The sequence below is a fragment of the Thermobia domestica genome, chromosome 8 (assembly GCF_964235325.1).
Source record: "Thermobia domestica chromosome 8, izTheDome1.hap1.1, whole genome shotgun sequence".
Classification (NCBI taxonomy): domain Eukaryota; kingdom Metazoa; phylum Arthropoda; class Insecta; order Zygentoma; family Lepismatidae; genus Thermobia; species Thermobia domestica.
The window spans coordinates 237,864,908-237,885,579 of record NC_137461.1 but is presented as its reverse complement, the minus strand read 5'-3'; the positions used below and the strand labels follow the sequence as shown (position 1 = coordinate 237,885,579).

The following is a 20,672-nucleotide window of genomic DNA, read 5'->3' as shown; positions in this document are numbered from 1 at the left end:
GGTTGAGGAGTCAAGCCAGCGATTCAAGGGTCCTGACTTAGAATCCCGGCAGGGATATTGTTGTTTGTGGATTTTAAAACCTTTATAGCAGTGCTAGAGGACATTTAAGACGGGCCGAAGTCCTTCGTTACTTAACGGACCCAACAATATAGCCTATTTGTTCTTTTCTTCTCATTATTATTATTTTTACTCATCATATTCTCATATTAATAATGGTAACCATATTATTATCATTATTATTATTATTATTATTTATTATTATTATTATTATTATTATTATTATGAATAATGATAACAGCCATACTAATAACAATAATAATAATCATAGAAAGCCATTTTGGCGTTGTAGTTTCAGCGTGTTCCTTTTCTCCAGCGGGTAAACGTGTTCGTTTGGAACTTACGATCAATGTAACGTATGGTGTTCCATTTGACATCGGTTCACATCAATGACGTACTAGAAATCCCAATTTGTCTTCGTGAGAAAACAGGTTCCAGTGTCACAACCGACTGTTATCATCTTGAGTTTGCAATATTTGTCTTCGTGAGAAAATAGGTTCCAGTGTATCACATTCTGGAATGTATGACCAGAGTACATAACTTTAAGGGGCTATGGGAGAACGATCATTCTACTTTCGGTTCGACGACGTTGCGGGGATCCCGTGTGTATATTCATGAGCAGTTTTCAGAAAAAGTGCTTGCTGAAAGACGATTATTGTCTGAAAAACTGCAAGAGGCAAGGAAGGAAGGAAGGTACGCAGTGTTAGTGTTTAATAAACTGAAGATTGAAGGGGATATCTATCGTGCTGACACAACAAGTAACACAGTGTTTAAAATTTTCCGTGAAAGTCGTAGCAGTGATGAAATTAACAAGAGAAGTGAATTTGGTGCTAGTGCTAGTGTTTCTAATAATTCTGTGGTGTGTACCAGTAATGAAGATAAAGGCGAGAGTGTGGATAGAGAAAAAGTGCGTGTGGTTAGCAATACTGAAAACAGCTTTCAAGAGAAATCCAAAGGCGGAAAACACGGAAGGTGGATGACCCCTCGGGGACAAAAGGAAGGCAGTGTTAGGCGGGGCAGGGAAACAACAGGACCCTCGCACTAGGGGTGCAGCTCAAGCGCCAAAATAAATGGCCGGGAAAATTGCCATCAGAGACAACAGAAGCCAACATTTCCAGTAAGTAACTATTCTTTTGGTAGAATCAGTGACCCATCAAAATCAAAACATCAAAACCAAACATTTTCTTTGTGCTTTCAAAATGTCAATGGCCTGCGTACTAAAGCCAGTTGTTTTCATAATGCTGTTTTATCTAACTCTTATGACTTTATTAGCTTGGTAGAAACTTCTTTAACGACAAATTATTCTGACTCAGAATTCTTTGATGATAGGTATGTGGTCTGGAGACAAGACAGAAATATTGAACTACAAAAAAAGACTAAGGGTGGGGGAGTATTGTTTGCTGCGCTTAAAAAATATAATATTCAAAAAGTAAATAGCTGGGAAACTAACTTTGAAAGTGTAATTGTCAAACTGGTTTTGAACTCAATTACCGTGTATATTTGTACTGTTTACATAGAGCCTGATTCACCACTTCATATATATGAACAGTTTTTTGAATTTGTAGAATCAAATTGTCCTGTGGGTTGCACAATTCTTTGTATAGGGGATCTGAATCTACGACAAATAACTAGTTCAAATTTCGATTTAATGACGTCATCAGCTAAATGTAAAAGTCTTGACAATTTTATGTCCCTCTTTAATTTGATTTCAATTAATAATATTCTTAATAGCAATGGCCGAACCTTAGATCTTGTTCTCACAAATCTCTCAAAAGTAACAGTTCAAAGAGAATGCGATCCACTGGTAATAGAAGATAAACATCATCCTCCCCTTCTTATTCAGTTTACAGCATTGTATTCAACCAAACTTAAAACAGTGCCTAACACATTAGGTTATAATTTTAGGAAAGCAGATTTTGAAAAACTTTACCGAAACCTATTAGCTGTGGATTGGGGGATGCTGCAGAATATTAAGGATGTCAATCACGCTGTCGATCTATTTTATGAAGTATTGTATCAAATATTTGATGATTGCATTCCCCGTAAAAGAGCAACTAATAAAATCTACCCTACATGGTTTACCCCCAATATTATTAATAAAATTAAACGTAAAACTTATCATCGTAAAAAAAGTCGTCTCAGTGTAGGTAACACTAAGTACCATGAAGAGCAATTTCGTCAACTGCGTAGAGAAATTAAAGCAGAAATAACTGCTGCTTATAAAGAGTTATTAAGCAGCACAGAAGATAAATTGAAGAATGATCCGAAATTATTATGGTCCTTCATTAAAAATAAATCGCGTCACTTGTCTTCTGATCGCATACAGTACAATGGTCACGACCTTACTGATGATAGGGACATAGCTAAAGCATTCGGGCAACATTTTAGTTCAGTCTATGGCTCCTCAAGAGCGGACTATGACGTATCGAGCATGTCTCTAAATGATCGTTCCAGTGCTCTTCTTGATATATTTTCACTACCTCTCATATCTGAAAAAGAAATAAAAGAAGCAGTAAGGAAGTTGAAATCGAAAACAGCAAGTGGCCCAGATATGATCCCAACGTACATTGTGAAAGGCTGTTCAGATATATTCTTACAACCTCTGAATATTATATTTAATTTATCTATAAAAACATGTACCTTTCCTGAAAAATGGAAGGAGTCAGTTGTGTGTCCAATACCCAAAACAAACTCAGCTAGTAACATAGAACAGTTCCGACCAATTTCTATCTTATCTGCGTTTGCCAAGGTGTATGAATATATACTGCATAAGCGAATAATGGATCATGTTAAACCTGCATTATCTGTCAGTCAACATGGATTTCTGAAGGGCAGATCTACTGTATCAAATCTAGCACTAATAGCAGACTACATTTCGAAGGAACTTGACAAGCAAGGACAAGTAGATGTCATATATACTGATTTTTCTAAAGCATTTGACGTCATTGACCATGACATTCTCTTAAACAAACTGGCATCCTTTAACTTCTCGAAATCAACTCTGCAATATTTTGCTTCCTACCTTCAAAATCGTAAACAAACTGTATTGTATCGTAATCATAAATCTCAAATCTTTCATGCAACATCTGAAGTCCCTCAAGGCTCGAATCTGGGACCTCTACTTTTCATTTTGGCGGTAAATGATCTTCCTGAGTGCTTTCAGTTTTCTAAAAATCTACTCTTTGCTGATGACCTTAAAATATTCAACAGAATTGAAACAATTCAGGACTGTTTAGAACTTCAGAGTGACTTACAAAATCTTGAAATTTGGTGTAAAAACAATAAATTTAAGTTAAATGTTCGTAAATGCAGTTATTTAACATTCACTAGAAAAGAAAAATATATTCAATATAATTATTCAATATTAGGGGAAAAACTAAAAAAGCTTGATTTTATAAGGGATTTGGGAGTTATTTTTGACTCAAAATTAACCTTTATTCAACATATTGAAACTATTTGCAAAGAAGACAACAAAAATCTTGGATATATTTATCGAGTCAGTAAAGATTTTCAAAATGATCAAACTTTAATTGTGCTGTATTATGCATATGTCAGGTCAAAATTAGAATATTGTAGTAATATATGGAACCCCAATATACAGAAATACTCATTCTTGATTGAGCGTACTCAAAATAAGTTTCTAAGGCTTCTTACCCTTAAGAAAACAAAATTCTATCCAAAATTTGAAAGCTACATTAACCTTGTTGAAAATTTTAATTTTGAAACATTAGAACTCAGGAGAAGAAATATTGATTTATTGTTTTTACACAAACTCTTTCATGGCAAAATAGACTGTCCTGATCTTAACGAAAAAATATGTATCCAAGTACCATCTATTAAATTGCGCACTGCTTCGAAAAATACATTTTTTTGTATAACAGCGAAAACAAACGTTTTAAGCAGATCTCCTATATGGAGAGTTAGTGCAACCTACAACACGTTAGTTAAAGAAAATTTCAACCTGGATGTACTGGCAATGGATGTAAGTAGTTTTAAGAAGTCTATTAATTTTGTAAGACAAATGTAATTATGACCAATAGCTTTATTAACCTATATAATCTGTATAGCGATATACTATGTAACACTGTAATTAGGCCTGTGCCTGTTGTGTTATATGTCAATAAATAAATAAATAAATAAATAAAGAGTAAGCATATTTCCATCTTTCAATATGTTCTTCCACTTGTGCAAGTTTCAATGCGATACTCGTCGAGCAGTTGGATAGCTTTCCTTGTTAGTCCAATATTATAAACCTAGTAGTTAATAGTGATATTTCCTCTTTGAATGTCTCTTTGGTTACGACAATTCTTGTTTCTTTGGTACAGTAAGCGCCTCTTGTCAAAATACTTCCAAGATATTTGAAATAGTCTACATCATTAAGTTCTCTTTGTTCTACCCGGACCCGTAAGGGTGTGTTTCTACGAGATACTTTCATGATTTTCGATTGTTTTTTCATTCGATTTTATTTCCATTCAATATTGTTTTCCAGTGTCAACTATTTTATCCATCATCTCCAGTAGTTCTTCTTCGGTTCTAGGTATAACAACCATATCATCGGCATACTTGATCTTGTTAATGATCTTCGCACCAATCTTGAAAGGAGGGGAGCTCATCGAACCTACAATATAACATACTATAACTCACATAACACTATCTAACAAGAAATGAATATAGAATAAGCATTCAGAACTTACTCGTGGCTGATATGCTGTTTCCCAACATAAGAACACAATCCTTTTGAAATACAAACGAAAAAAAAAAAAAAAAAAAAGCTAACTTCAGGAAATATACTTGTAGAAAATATGTTACATGGAAGTCCAAGGAGGGTTTTCAATGAGCCCACTACTTTGAAATAATTTTTAACTTACAAGTTACTAAATAAAAATGCACATTAATGATATGGATTTATCAAAGAAGTAATAATAGACAATAAATAAAATTCTCAATATTTTAATCAAGACTTACGACGTTTTTTTTTTTTTCAAGAAATACAAACGAATGGGTTCGAGAAGCCCCTCCCCCCGTTTGGACTTCCTAGGGTTAATTGACGTCACTGTCCATACATTTTAGTCGCTCTAATTCATTTTCGACTTCTCCTCCCATTTTATCTGATTGACTGTTAACCTCTCATTTTGCACGTTTGCATTACTGAATCTAGTTCACTCCCAGTAACATCTTTAAGTCTCGTACAGTATTCCTGAAACGTTTCTTGACAAGAATGTAATCGATTTGATAGCGTTTCTTATCTCCTTGACTTTTCCACGCGTACAAATTAAAAAAAAAAAAAAAAAAAAAAAACACGCATTCATCACCACTGTATTATTTAGTATTGTCTACAGAAGTCGATCAGCATTTGGTTTCTTGAGTTTCTTCTACCTAGTTCAAATGGCGCCACCACCTTACTTCGTGCAGCTTTTTTCACTACGTTTTGAACTCTGCTATTACTATGGCGTTGATTTTTCTTCATGTCTCCTGATTCAATATGTTACTAATTTCATCATATGTTCTTTCTACTTCATTGTCACCATAATCGGTTGTTGACATACACACTTATATTATCATAATAACCATTAACTTTGCACTTATTGTTACAATCATCAAGAGGTCACTGCAGTATTCCACTTTGGTTACGTTTCCTTTTCTTTTCTTTTTCTACTTTCTTCCTCATTGATATGGCGACACCTTAAGGATAACCGAAAGAAGTATTTTCTAATTTCCCGATACTGGGTCATATTTTTCCTGACCATCGCACTTCACTTAAACCCACTATGTTCACATTCCAAGTTTACCTGCGCGTTGTAAAGTTCATACGTTCTAGGTTCCTGTCCTGAAATGAAAGTTATTATTATTTTGTCCTTTGATGATTCTTCCCCGAGTAGTCTCCACCCACGAGCACTATTTTACCTAAGGAAGAACCACCATATTATTTATTCTGATCTTTCATCCGTTTTGGGAAAACATAATGTGGTAGTATTTCTTTCCACATCTCCATGCCGTTAATCACCTAGTAGTTCATCCTCCTTTTAGGACTGTTCCGCTCCTAAGGACAAGAAGGTGCACTGACCTTTTACAGCTCATTCGCACTCCAACGAGACTATTGGCACCTGGTGGAGGTTGGCTCCTCATCCCGGTAGTCCTTCGGTCCCCATCTACATTTGGTAAGCTTATTAGAATAGATTAGCTACATAATATTATTCTAGAATTACTAACATGTAGAGGTGACCTTCCTTTGGCTTTCACTGTATAATAGATATGTTTTATCACACATAACGAACCAAATAACACAACTTCCAATTAAATTATATTATTTTTTATTTAAAAATTTCTTCAGGGTTATATTTTACATCAATAATTTAAGAAATTTTCCATATTTTGTCTGAACCTTACTCAGGAAACAATTCATCAAATGGAGTTTTTAAGAATACTCTCTTTGCAACATCGAAAAAAATAGCTTGGTACATCTCCACCCAAACCCACTTGTATTCCTTGTATAATGCATCGATGTTTGAGTTAAGAAGAAGATTTGCCAGTTCTTCACCTGTAAATAAATGAGAAAAGAAATTATGCACTTAAAGTGAAACAAAATTTCTAGTTTTACGTTACACATTTATGAAATTTAAGGTTATCGGTTGATTAACTGAAATTAATTATTTTGAAATAGTTGGAAACTAGAAGGAAACGGAAGAACCCTGAAAAAACTCATGCATCCAAATGGCCGGGCATCAAATCGAGGACCCCTTGTACGAGAGGTGAGTGCTTTACCACTTATCCATCATAGCCCGTTTACTATATATTGCATCCAGACGCGTATGAAAGGAGAATTTCGTGGTTTTAAATCCTCACTGAGCAAGATGTTATGCAAAAATGAGCATTTATGACAAAACCATATTAACATATGTATACTAATAGATGATTAGAGGAGCATCAGAGTTTGAACCCCGTCTCTCCATTTGACGAACTTCTGCACTCGCCACTGACTGCATCTAATGAAAAGGCTGAAAATTAGCTTAAAATTACGCTTTATTTATAAGTTATTTATCGACCAAATGTGAGTGAGTAGTCACAGTTGTTACCTTCATTTCCAAAGAGTCGGGTTCAAACTCGACTGTCAGTCTCAGCTGCTGTTCTTTTAATTTAATGTATCTCTCTCATCGTTCAACGTTGCAATATGAACTTTTGTATAGATCATGGCAAAATTTCTTGATTGATTGTTTTCTGTGCAAACTAAAAGTATTTCAGATGCATTTTAAATTTCTATATAAGAAAAAATATCATTATGCAAAATCCTGTACTGTCATATCTTGTCATTGATGCTGGTATCCTCCGGTTCGATGCTGATGAAAACTATAATTTCCGATACGAACACAACATTTGCGAAGAACTGAAATTTAGAAAATAAGAAATTACAACAAGGGAGTCTATGCACTAATCACTTATCATCCCATTAAATATTTTCGAGCCAACCAGTTGTAAGTAGACTAAGTAATTTCTTAATACAATGAAAAGTTCAACCGGAGCATTGTTACTTCCTCTAAAATCGTACAGATTATTGTTGCTCGGGAGACGAGAAACAAGATCTTATCGTCTTTTCTCGTAAATTTTGCAGAAGCCTCGTCTTGTATCGATTCTCAAAATCCTTTTCTCGTTTCGTTTCAATTTATAAATTTCTTTCGAAGTTTATTGACCTGATTACTTTCTTGATTTCATCTAGAATAGATCAAAATTCTTCCGCATCCCAAGAGGTCCACGAAGGTTATGATATAACAGGGTCCCCACTGATCTGGAGAAATCTAATTTCCTGACTTCTCCCTGACCTTCCCTGATCATTGGCAGGAAATTCCCTGACATTCATGACAAGTGTCGGATGACGTTGACATATAAATAAGGAATAAATAACGGTAAATATTTATATATGAGAACATTTATTCTATAGTGACAAATAATAATCAGTTGCTCAAACATACATTCAACAACCACCCATAAAATTTTGAGCAACGTGTCCTACCCCAGTGCCCATAATGCCGGTCACGCAAGCGCTGGTTCCGATGTCCAGGTCTGCAGCCACGAAAACATCCTTACCGTTGACAGACGTGTGACATTACATCAGACTGGAGGTGGCAGTTGTTGCGCAACGGTGATTTTCTGTTCGACACCCTCTGTTCGCAATTGTTGGAACTAGGAACATCAAACACGGCCCATAGATCGCCACCGGATTGTTCTTCGGAAAGAAGTTTATCTTGAGTCCATCGGATGGTGGACGACCGAGATATTAGTTTTAGAAGTCATGTACAACTCATCAGAATTGAAAATACAGCTTATCAGTAAACAAAATGTAAACAAAAGTTTTATCAGAGGCATGTATTAACGAATAAGAAATATTCAGAATTTCACAATATGGATTTGTAAGATTATAATAATTATTTTTTCGAAATTATGTTATCGATGTAATAATTACATCACAATACATATGTAACATGGATAACGAAATTATTGCTGAAATAAAACGTATTAGCAGACATCATACAAAATCAAATTTGACACATATATTACAGAATCTCAAACAAATAAATATACAACATACATAATAAGTTATTAAGAAAGTATAGGTAAGAAAAGCATGTTCCATGTACGCAACTTAAGCTGATAATTCGTTAGGTTAAAGTATAATAAACAATGGAACTAAAATATCATAACCATAAGTATGGACATTGTTTATGATGGAAATTCAATCGTCATAATAACCAAACTATTCAATTACTATTTATTTATTATTATCAAACAGCTCCCTTCAATTTATTTACTTTATATACATATATATATATATATATATATATATATATATATATATATATATATATATATATATATATATATATATATATATATTTCTTTATATACTTCTTTTACAATTACACATTTACGTTTAACTCATTTTACTTATTATTCCACACCATATCATAAATTCCTTGTTGCTTTATTTATTATCCATTTCGTAGTATCTTTTTTAATTTTAAATAGCTATTACTTCATGTATATTATAGGTGATGAGATGACGATATATATTATAAACTCCATATAGTTATTTACTGCTGTTTATTTTAAAATACGGCGATTTAGTTCCATAGTATTCAACGTACAGTAAATATATATCATATTAGCAATGGATTGTTTATATCTACCTAAGTTGCTGTATTATCCTGGGATACTGAATATGATATGCAATGAAAACATTCTATGTCGGAAAAACTGTTAATTTAGCTGTTAGACCTAAAACTGAGGATTCCGATTAGTCTTATTATTCCATTAAAATTTTGTGCAGATTCATTTTTGGGGAAACGTTTTGTATTCAGGAGGCTTAAACAAGATTAAACTGCTTAGCTAGACATCATTTTGTATTGGATCCTTCTTCAAATAATAATAAATCTAATATGAAAATGCAAGTTGCCGTTAGTGTTGCTATGTAGTTATAAGTCCAGTTGCGGTACTTAAACCCAATCACTTTCTTGATAACTTGTAATTATAACTTTCTTCAGACTCTATTTCCACTCTCAAATTATAAGACTACATGATATATAGAGTTTCTATAGAATTTGACGTCTTACTACGAAGACTCAAGCATTTACAATTTTAAAACCATTTTGTGTATACGTTATTTTATTATTAACTTGCTTTCTCTTTTTCGTATTCAGGTGCAGAATTTATACACATATTACCTAATGCTTGAAAACACTATTATAACTAGAAAACAAATTAGAAGTTCATTCCTATAAATTGGATTCATATTACAACAAACTTGAAACAACTAAAACATGAAAGTAAATAAATCAAATAAACTTAAATATCAACGTAAATAGTACTGACATAACAACTGTGCAGATTTATAATGGTGATGACAACTGTACAGGTTCACCTTAGTGGAGCAGTACAAACGTTCCATACTGTGATCATTAATGGTTAGCTAAGCTAAATTAGTCTATTAGGAAATCATATTAGTCTATTAGTCTATTAGGAACCGAGCGTGGTTAAGCGGTTGGCGTACGCATCTTGGGCGCGGGAGACACGGGTTCGATTCTCTGCGGAAGCCCATGTCGTTCAGATTCCATGTTAAGCTGTAGGTCCACGTCTCATATAGCCTCGTTGCTGAATGAGACGTTAAGCTGGAAATCAAATCAAATGAAATCAAAAACAAGACAAGAACTTAATGATTTTTGTCTTTTCTCAGCTAGACATTCGTCTCATTTTCGACACGAGACGACGAACTTCGTGTCTTGTAGGTAACACTGAATGAAACTGATAATTTCAACTGACTATATTTGCGTAATTTCTCATATAGTGGCCAAATTATCTAAACAGGTATCTAAACTAGCGATGGAGCCTAATTTACATTTTTTTCATGTAGACTCCTCCACTCATAACGAAGTCACCACTTAATTAATGGTATAATACTAATTAAGATATTACAAAGAAATTCGAACAGAAGAAGATTTCGTTCTGTGAGTAATAAAGTGAATCTGTACATGGAAGCGAACGAGACCGGACATGTTTTGAATCCCGTCTCGTCTCCTCTAAAAGAAGTAGGAAAAGATCCAACATTAGACGTACTTTGTGGAATTCGAGACGAGACGAGACAAAATTTCTGTCGCCCCTTGAATGTGAATCTATTTGTGAATCAACGACTAAGGACCCGTAGAGATACGGCGGGATTGCATCAACGTTTTTGTTTCTTGTTATCTACAAACCTTTGTAGAAAAGTTAATTTACAACTTCCATAACTGAAATAAAGTGCAAAATGTAAACAAGTCCAGTAAGGGGAAAAAAGGAAATATAGGCAACAAAATAAATTGTACTTCACTACTGTATCATGGAAGAAATGTCCATACATGAAACATATATTACTCGGAACATCTCATCGAGTTGAAGAAAATGAAATGTTTCAGAATAAATTTTTCCAGACGCGCACCCAGAAATTTTTGTTAAAGGGTGTGCAAAGTTATGGGGGAAGGGGAATACGGAAAGTAGTATTAAAGTGGTGTTATTCTCTACTCGAGAAAACGATAAGTAGTTTTAAAGGACTTCCAGCCACTGATGATTTTAGATAATTTTCCCAGAGAGGGAGAAAGAGAGAGAGAAAAAGGAGGAGCGGGTGAGGGGTTTGCGAAAAACGAGAATAACAGTAATAATTCAAAAATACTGGTACTACAGTTTAAGGATAATCGGAGAAAAATCCTGAGGGTGATTAAAAATTATCACTGCTTCCGCGTAAATTCTCAGGAAAAAAATGATAGAAATAAATTGTTTTTATTACACTCTAAAAAATCGTGTTATTTCAATGACATGCCTATGTATTAACGCGATTGTGTTAAAATATAACACAAACAGGTGGTTAGAAGAACTCATTCTTCTCCATTTGAAGTTGTGTGTCAAAAGCCGGTAGTTGAAATGACACACAGCCATTCCGTATTGTTTTCTGCGTGATTGCCAAATATGTTGGGCATCTAATTATAAAGGCTTATGTACTGAAGCTACAGACAAGCACAGTAGAAAGAAGTACTTAAACAAATCCAAGTATTCACAAAACTTCAACATGCAAACCGTGCGATGTGCTGTCAGTTGTTTTACATACTGTTTCTGAAGAACTGTGTCAACAGCGAGAAACAAAACCGCATTACTGTGTCATTTCTACACTGCACTAGAGCTCACCAGTGAACACCGGGGACTGTGTTTCAAAAATGGAGGAAAACAAGTACAAACAAGATTTAGAAGCAATCATATTATGAGGATATGGGTAAGAGTTTCGTATTATTCTTGCACAAGATGTTGGTGAAGGTTGTGTTTCGCACCATCGAGAAATATATCATAATAAATGATGGCTTTGACCTTCAATTGTGACACAGATGGCGTGTTGAAATAATAAGAAAATGATTTTGAAATAACACAGACATTATGTTATATTGATACTTGACATGGTGTAATATTAACACAAAATAATTAAGACAGTACACATTATGTTACTTTCTTCTTGTTGGTGCAACACGGACACAAAGTAACACTCAACATTTTTTTTTCACACTACCGAACGTAACATGGTGTCGAGTCAACAGCGAAAATACTAACACAGGTCCGAATTTAACACCGCTCAACACCGGTTGTGTGTTTTAAACATAACACATCCACTATGTTAAACATCAACACCGCAGGCTGTGTATTGAATTAACATCGCATAGTGGTAGTCAAGCTGGAATCACTGCCCTGTGTTAAAATTGAGTTGAATTAACACAATCACTTTTTACTGTGTAGGAAAGACAAAATACAAATGTAGTTTGAGATTAAATCCTTAGGTCGCATCAATCATTTCTGTGTTAAAGCAAATATAATTTTGCTAACGTAAGAAAGTTTACAAACGTCTGTCGGGTGACTAAGAGTTGACGGGATCCAGTCCGGATGAATCTTGGTAAGTGCGCCCCCTGGTGCAGACAAAACATAAGTATAAAAAGTTACGGAATTTGGGCGGGTCCTGACCCGGTGAATTCTCTCCATGGGTACGCCCCTAAATTTTATGTATGGTTTGCGAGAAAATCAATAAAAGTATATTTTTTTTTAACATGAAAATTGATACCAAAATATTTCCCATCGAGCATTTTATTGTGGCAATAGTAAGACAAGAGAAAACGCTATGACCTATGGAACCTGGAGGTTCAATGCCACCATCACAAAAGCTCTCCACTAAATTTCGTCCTTAGTCAACTGGATCCGGTTTCTACTTTGTATTCCTATTTCTACCAGACCCATCATAATAGGGTTGTCCTCCCACCTGCACCTAGGTCTTCCTAATGGTCGTTTTCCGATTGGATTTCCAGTTAAAACTTTGAAAGCATTCCTACTTTCTTCCATTGTGGCTATATGGCTTCTCCATCTGAGCTTCCTAGACGTGAAGATCCAAACATTGTTGGGTAAACGGTTTAAATTATGCAGTTTCTCGTTAGAACACGCTATTTTTTAATGAAATAAAAAATTATCATTGCCTTGAAATTTTATTTTAAATAATAAAATTAAAGGTAATTATTTTGATACGCTTTAAGTCAAGAACCATTTCCTTTGTAATACAGGTATTTTTAAAATATTTGTGTAAAATACTTACAAAAAATAAAAATGTAGAATATAATCAATTTTGGAAATATTTGGAAAAATGTTTGAAGTAATTTTATTCAGGTTTGAAATTTAAAACATACAAGGTCTGCTTTATCTATAAGAAACTTTGAATTTTCCTTTTGAATGTTTCTAACTTTTCATTATGATACAATTTGTACTTTTAGAGAACATAGACAATATATTTCAACAATTTACGCACTTATTTTATATTTGGTTATAACAATATTAGTTTTATTAATTATCACTTATTATTTGTTGAGGAATGTAGCTATTTATGTAACATAAAATATACTGTCCAACTATTTAAATTTAAAAAGTATATTTAAAAATTAAAAACCAACTATTAAATAATTAATCATATTTTTAACACAAACATAAAGTGTTGCGCTTATTAATTGTTAGTAGTCAGACAATTTATATTTCTGTTATGAATTTTATTTGTTTTTAATTATTTTATATTATTTTAGTTTTTAAATAAGAATTTATAATGTAAATCTCAAACCATATAAAATACTGAAAATCTCGTAATACGAACTAGGTTAGTTCTGAAGATGCGTCTGTGGAAGAATTTTTTAAAAAATTAAAGAAATAAAATGAATTGTAATTTTTAGTTGTGCCTTCTATAGTTATGCTCTTTAGGCCAAACAAAACGGATGGTTAATGAGAGTGAATGGTTATGAAGGAATTAATGGGATGAGGATGCAGAAGGACACGAGAAAATTTCGAGAAAGCTCACTCAGACGATATTGTTAACCCTAAAGTCACATGGTCTGGAATAAAATCACATATCTTTTGCACCAGTAGCAACCGCTCTATCACTGAGCTACCCTGCTCCCCCCTTGATTGCTTTTAAAACGAGCATTAGCCTATTGGTTTATAACTTTTCAAGGATTGAATTATTCTAGTGTGGAAACTTAATTTTCTTCTCTTTCTTGTTTTTATAAATATCACCGAAGATGTAGGAATGTAATAATTTTACATACATGACTTACTTACCTCTAATGTAAGAATGAATTGGGAGAAAATACACATTTTTTTGAATAATTTAATTTTTCCCAACCCCAATTATCACTGACTTATAGATCCTTTGGAGAGCGAAAGTACTATAGTTCTCTCTTCTCTAGATCCAAGTCTGTAAAAACAGCAATGACAGTAGGAAGCGCAGCAAATGTTGTCATAATGACACTCTGAACTATATAATGTACACAAAGTGTAATTATCCAAGAAAATACCCTCCTTTATAAGGTTGAGAAAAGCCTATTGTAGACAGTAATACTAAGTTATCTATTGTTAATGGAAATGTATATAAATAGTTAAAGCTTTGTGATAGTTTAAACTATCTTAAATTCTACATAGTCTATTATTGAGATATAAATTTGATATTCGTAAAAACCAACAGACAATGAATTTAATACTGAAAGCAACAAATATAAAATAAATAACAGTTTAATAATTCCCTATCCTTACTTACCAAATCCACCACCAAGAAGATTCTGTACGTAACCATACTTTTCCTTTTCTTCCGTGTCCACTACTACCTTCGTTACATTCATATATTTGACTCCATCTCGGAACACTGGCTCTCCGTTAATGCTTACGTAGAAACGACAATGCTCTGCAAAACAAAAGCGAAAGTTATGGTCTTTTGTCTTACGTGAAATATGAATTGCATTAGTTATATTGAAAGAAAAAAAAACGGCTGGTGTGAAGATTTATCAGTATCCAACGTTTTGGTCGCTCTAGGCCATTGCTTTCTATGGAAAAATCTGTTTACAGACATACAAACACATAGGAAGGTAGTTCCCTATTTGATGCTGGCTATCTTTCGCAAGGCCTGGGATGAAAGTAAAGATACCCATTTGAATGTACTATAACCTCCGATTGCAACAGGTAATTAAGGGTTGGAATGCTTACTTGATTAGAGAAATCACTTTTCGTTCTTGCTTTATAGTGATCAATGTTAAAATCGAAAATGTTTAATATCTAGAACTTCTAGTTTGAATATCGCCTCCATTAAGGAATTCGTTCCCTATAGTTTGACACTCTAAATGAGCGTTTCCCAACTGTTTTCAACTTGAGGCACACTATGGGTGTAACTTGAATTCTCGCGGTACACTCATAGATATTATTATTTGTAAATATAAATACCGTGGTATTTTTTTTTTCGTGATTACTGATCTCCTTCTCAGAGAAGAAAGCTCGATCACTGATTTTCTCCGTAGTAAATCATTATGCTTATTTTTCATTCTAATTTAAAGGTAGAAAAAAAATGCAATGGAATATAGGACTGAAGTTTTTAAAAATACACTTTAGTTTTTTAATATTTTTGTTTCGATTTACTCGCGGCACACCAGCGGCCCATTCCCGCCACACCAGTGTGCCGCGGCACACTGGTTGGAAACGCTGCTCTAAATCCTGGCCAAAATAGATGATGATCCTTCAAATAGTTTCTAAGCTTTTGTGTCTCCCGGACGAACGGATACACGCACAGACAAGGTAAATATGTACAGGAAATTTAGTAACCAAGGGTAAATATGTAAAGGAAATTTAGTAAACAAGGGTAAATATGTAAAGGAAATTTAGTAAACAAGGGCAAATATATAAAGGAAATTTAGTAAACAAGGGCAAATATGTAAAGGAAATTTAGTAAACAAGGGTAAATATGTAAAGGAAATTTAGTAAACAAGGGCAAATATGTAAAGGAAATTTAGTAAACAAGGGTAAATGGGTAAAGGAAATTTAGTAAACAAGGGCAAATATGTAAAGGAAATTTAGTAAACAAGGATAAATATGTAAAGGAAATTTAGTAAACAAGGATAAATATGTTAATGAAATGTAGTAAACCAATCTCCTTAAAAATATAGGTTTCGTCTACCCTTATTACCTTAGCTATTTTCGAAACGAAATTTTTAAAAAAAATGTTCCTGCGCAAGAGCTTTGTTTCATTTCGATATTTTTCATATTTTATTTATTTCATAAGCTCTTTAAAAAGATGAACAGGAGACATATAGGTAAACTTAAATATGTCTTATATACGTATTTCAAAAAGTACAATATATGCCCATTCGAAAAGGATTATTACTAGTTATCTCCTCTTACCATGAAATTAGTGTGCGTACAAAGCATACAACCAGGACGGTGTTGCGTGTGTCGAATTAAGAAGCATAGGAAGTAACGATCGGACAATAGAGCGAGTAAAATGATTACACTACGCAATAATACACAAAATGTTTCTACGTAAACGGGATGGTACGTTCCGCGTTGTCCACAGTATTTAAATCCGACGCTGGAGGATGTAGTAGGTGTTTACTTATCTTCATCTACAGTTCGACAATGTCTGATGAACGCTTGAATGTTGGCACACATTCTATTATGTCGTCTTCCATTGATAAAGAATCGCAGACTCCTCTGCTTCAGTAGGGGTTTGGAGCAATCGACAGTGTACTAAATTATAAACTGATCTTGTTTTCAAACAAGTTGCTCTAATTTAATGCATTAGGCGTTACCGTGGTGACGGAAAACTATCAAGCATGTGTTGTTTTTATATGTAGTTGTTAAATGGTAGCTTCTTAAGCTAATCTTAGTTTGTAAAAGATACCTATCGTTCACAATGCCACTACTAAAGTGCAATCAATAGCTAACATGCAAACGGCTGCTATCATGTTAGTTACAATATTTATTATGATTTCTGATACTCATAATATTTGAGGTAGTAAACTCAAACTATAAATAGATAGTAATATATTACGGTGTAGATTAATCCTTTGCAAAAACTATGCAAACATGTAGAAATCCTAATATATGATTTAGGCTGAATCATTTGTTCCAAATTGAATGCTTACCTACAATGTAAGGAACATCCATCACAATTATAAACTATCCCGACCAGCTAGTGCCCTATCTAACAACACAATCATCCACCATCATGCTGGCCTAACTGCAAGTTCGATGGTATGTGGCGCTATTGAATACAATACACGATCTCGGCTGATACCCTTATTGAGGGTGATTTCATTTGCGAGATCAGGGAGTTCTAGAGGCCAAGGCTTCTTTGAGAAAACTTCCGATGGCATATTTCAGCAGTATAGTACTTAGCCAATGTATTCTGGGGCAATACCTTCCGTTCAGACAATTCCAGACGGCATATTTTAATACAAGAATAGCTCACCTTATGTATCTCGTAATATGCAAACCTTATTAATGGTGTATACCTTTGCTTAGTGTCTGTACCGTTACCATTGCCTGATCATGGAACATGTAGTGAAATTCACGGTTGATAAGCCATTTGGTGGTCATGGTCCTCATATATTGACATTCAAAGACTCTGATAGCACAACATGCAGATTTCACACCATACTAGTTTATCGAGATTGGAATTATTCTGTAATGCTGAAAGTGTTTTCATTTAGGCCTATATACAGTCATGTTCTGAATAGTGTATAATAAATCTGCGGTATGAGTTTCATCGTCAGCCTTACTTGTGTTTCTACCTGCTTCAACTTTCAAAATAGTAGTGCAACTTACGAGAATGCAAAATTAAAGAAAAAAAATCATATTCTTCTCAGAAACTGACAAGACTAGTACATATATACTACACCATGAATTTTAACGTACTACTTTTTTAAAACAAAATTAAGGCGAGAGAACTTTAGCCCATCAAACACTTGCTTGTTAGTTGGTATACGTCACAGATGTACGTGTAACACTTCTTTCTGTTGCATCTCTGACTACGCACATATCAAGGTGCATCTTATATAACCTAATATGCGATTCAAATTATTTCAGTCTTATCTGAAATTGAACAATGGTCTTTCGAGAAAATTAAACAAGAACTGCTAAACTAAGTATGATATTGCCAAATTTTAATCATTCGATAACGGCAAATACTAGGAAACAGTTCATTTTGAAATAGCCTATTAAATTGATACTCTGATCTATGTTAGACTCTTACTAGAATTCATTTCCAAATCAGAGTACTTGAGTCGAGACGTCCTTATGCCACACCGAGATTACAAAGGAAATGGCTTACTGTAAACGTGACTTTCGAAATACATCAGAAGCTTGCATCCGCTTTAGTTGCCAGGTTCAAAAGTTATCATACAAGATCAACCACAATAATATATCTATGACATTTTTCCCTCCATATTGTTCTGCCCCCAAGAGACCTCGGCTATCATGCCTCAGCACCAAACCAGAGGTGTGTTGGTTCTAGCCGTATTCAGAAAACAATTTCAGAAGAATTAGGAAAGGGGATATTGTTTAGGAAAGAGACCTACATTTTCAGGATGAATGTGTTCAGTAAGTTTGAGGACTTCAGGAAAGGTTCAAACTCTTAGTATCATTCTCTGGATATAGTTTTAGATAACATTACAATATTATTTCTACTTTCAGATTAAAAGGAATTTAATTTACCATTAATAGGATTTATTCATGATTTTGTTCTTATGTAGAATTCTGTCTTTTTGTTTAAATGTTAAAATTGGAGAGATTTAAAGAAGTTTGGTTTATTAAACTCATATATATGTGAACTCATATATATATATTTCGAGATATGGCATCTTATTTTGGAAAATGCAATCTAGACTTTTTTCTCTTATCACAATTCTTGTTCGCTTGCGAGGAAAATACTAAATCACGCTGAAACACGTCTTTAATTATTTTAAATTAAAAGCCTAAACACTAAATTTCATGTCCCTAATCTTAACGGAATTTCACATATAGCCAACAGAAAACAGAAAGCTGGTAAGCGCCAAAATGATTTTTTTAAGGGGATGACTAAAAACGAATGAAACAGTACTTAATTCCAATTCTTTCTTGCTTCTAGAATTCGGTTTTCACTGCAGACCTTTTATATTGTCCCTGCTATTTCTCCACAACATTAAACATGAAATGGGTAGTCAGGATATGCACTTAGTTGGAAATCAAGGAATTGACGCTTAGCACCTTTCTGCTTCTGGGGACGATATGGGCATCTTATTTTAATAATTGCCACCCTACTTCTTTTTCTGCCCGATTTTTTTTTTTGTTTTTTTTGTTTTTTGTTTTGTTTTGTTTTGTGTTAGGAAAATACCAAAGAACGGTGAACTAAGTGTCAAATTATTTTAAATGAGGAGTTCAAATATCAAATTTCATGCCTCTAAACTTCAGAGATTCAGAAATATGGACATTTACTATAATATTATTAATAATCTTACAATTCTTTTCTCTTCCTCGTCGAATATACAAAAAGTATAATACTTCCTTAGGGGTACCTTACAATACAAATCCTATGCCCTGTCTAAATTTCAAGTTTCTAGCTTAGGCAGTTTAGCCTGGGCGTTGACTCAGTCACTCACTCAGGCCTTGTTTTATATACACAGGTCTTCTCCATGTGTCCGTCCGCCTGGTAGAAAAAAAAATTAGAAAACTTCATAATGGATCATCATCAATTGCAGCCAGGATGTGCGCAGTCAAAGGTTATAAATCATGTTTGTTGATTGCGATTATATTTAAACCGGAATTGGTGGAACTCAAGTATGTCCGGCTTTTACGTTGACCACTACTGTATAGATCGAAAACGGCAAGATATAGCGAGAAGCTGTATTCTGTCATCGATTAAGCGTCTCCAGAATACGTTTCGTTTCTGTCCTTAACTTATTACTAAAACCGAAAGTAATAGAAGCCCACTACAATTACTGATTTCAAGATTGATGCATATACATAGAGCGAAAACAACAAGAGATAGGGAGAAGGAGTTTTCTAAAAATAATTTAACGTCCTAAGAATAGGTACCATCTCTTCTCTTAACTATCTATTCAAACCGGAAATGGCAATACTCAACCACTTCAAGCTTTAACATTGGTCACTATAAGGAAAAATGATAATAGATAGCGGTGATATTATGTAATCAAGCTTGCTAATAATATATATCTTTACTCTCATCAGGCTATTAAAATCTGAAGTGGTAGAAATCTCCGATTTTGATATAGAGAAAATATCACACCATAATCTAAACTGCTTCTTGTGGTGTACACGTGACACTCCTACTTTTTAAAAGCCAGCACTGATCAATTCGGAAAGACATAAGTTTTCTCATGAGTCAGCAGTTAGTTCGTGCCTTTAATGCGGGAAACCTAATGGAATACACGTACTCCGGATCCCACATAAAGTTACAGGTTTACGAGTTCAACAATGTAGATGCTAAAGAAGGATGTTAAATACGAAAATGAAATGAGATTCAAAGTAAAATATTTTATCGTTTCAAGATGATTAGAATAAGCAACTACTGAAATTGGATATGAAAAAAAATACTTACTTATGTTTATGAAAGAAGGACCATCTCCTTCAAAATACCAAAATAAAAATGTTCCATTCATTTTGCAATATGCTCTGCTGTGAAAATACGGGAAGTAAAAATTAAATACAAATCTCATGTTCTTTGGATCCACTCTGAAAAATAAAAATAAAAATACTCAATATAATGTTTA

At 33.8% G+C, this 20,672-nt stretch overlaps 1 protein-coding gene across 1 annotated transcript in view; it reads right to left on the bottom strand.

The window, feature by feature from the left end:
• Window positions 1–6,391: 6,391 nt before the first annotated feature.
• LOC145692507 (protein takeout-like) overlaps window positions 6,392–20,672 on the bottom strand; it is a 29,206-nt gene continuing 14,925 nt past the window's right edge. The window contains exons 3-5 of the mRNA XM_081767814.1: window positions 20,501–20,634; window positions 14,678–14,821; window positions 6,392–6,595 (exon numbers count right to left, since the gene is read on the bottom strand). Of these exons, the coding sequence (XP_081623940.1) occupies window positions 6,441–6,595; window positions 14,678–14,821; window positions 20,501–20,634 (433 nt within the window). The 3' untranslated portion in view covers window positions 6,392–6,440. The remainder of the gene's footprint in view (window positions 6,596–14,677; window positions 14,822–20,500; window positions 20,635–20,672) is intronic.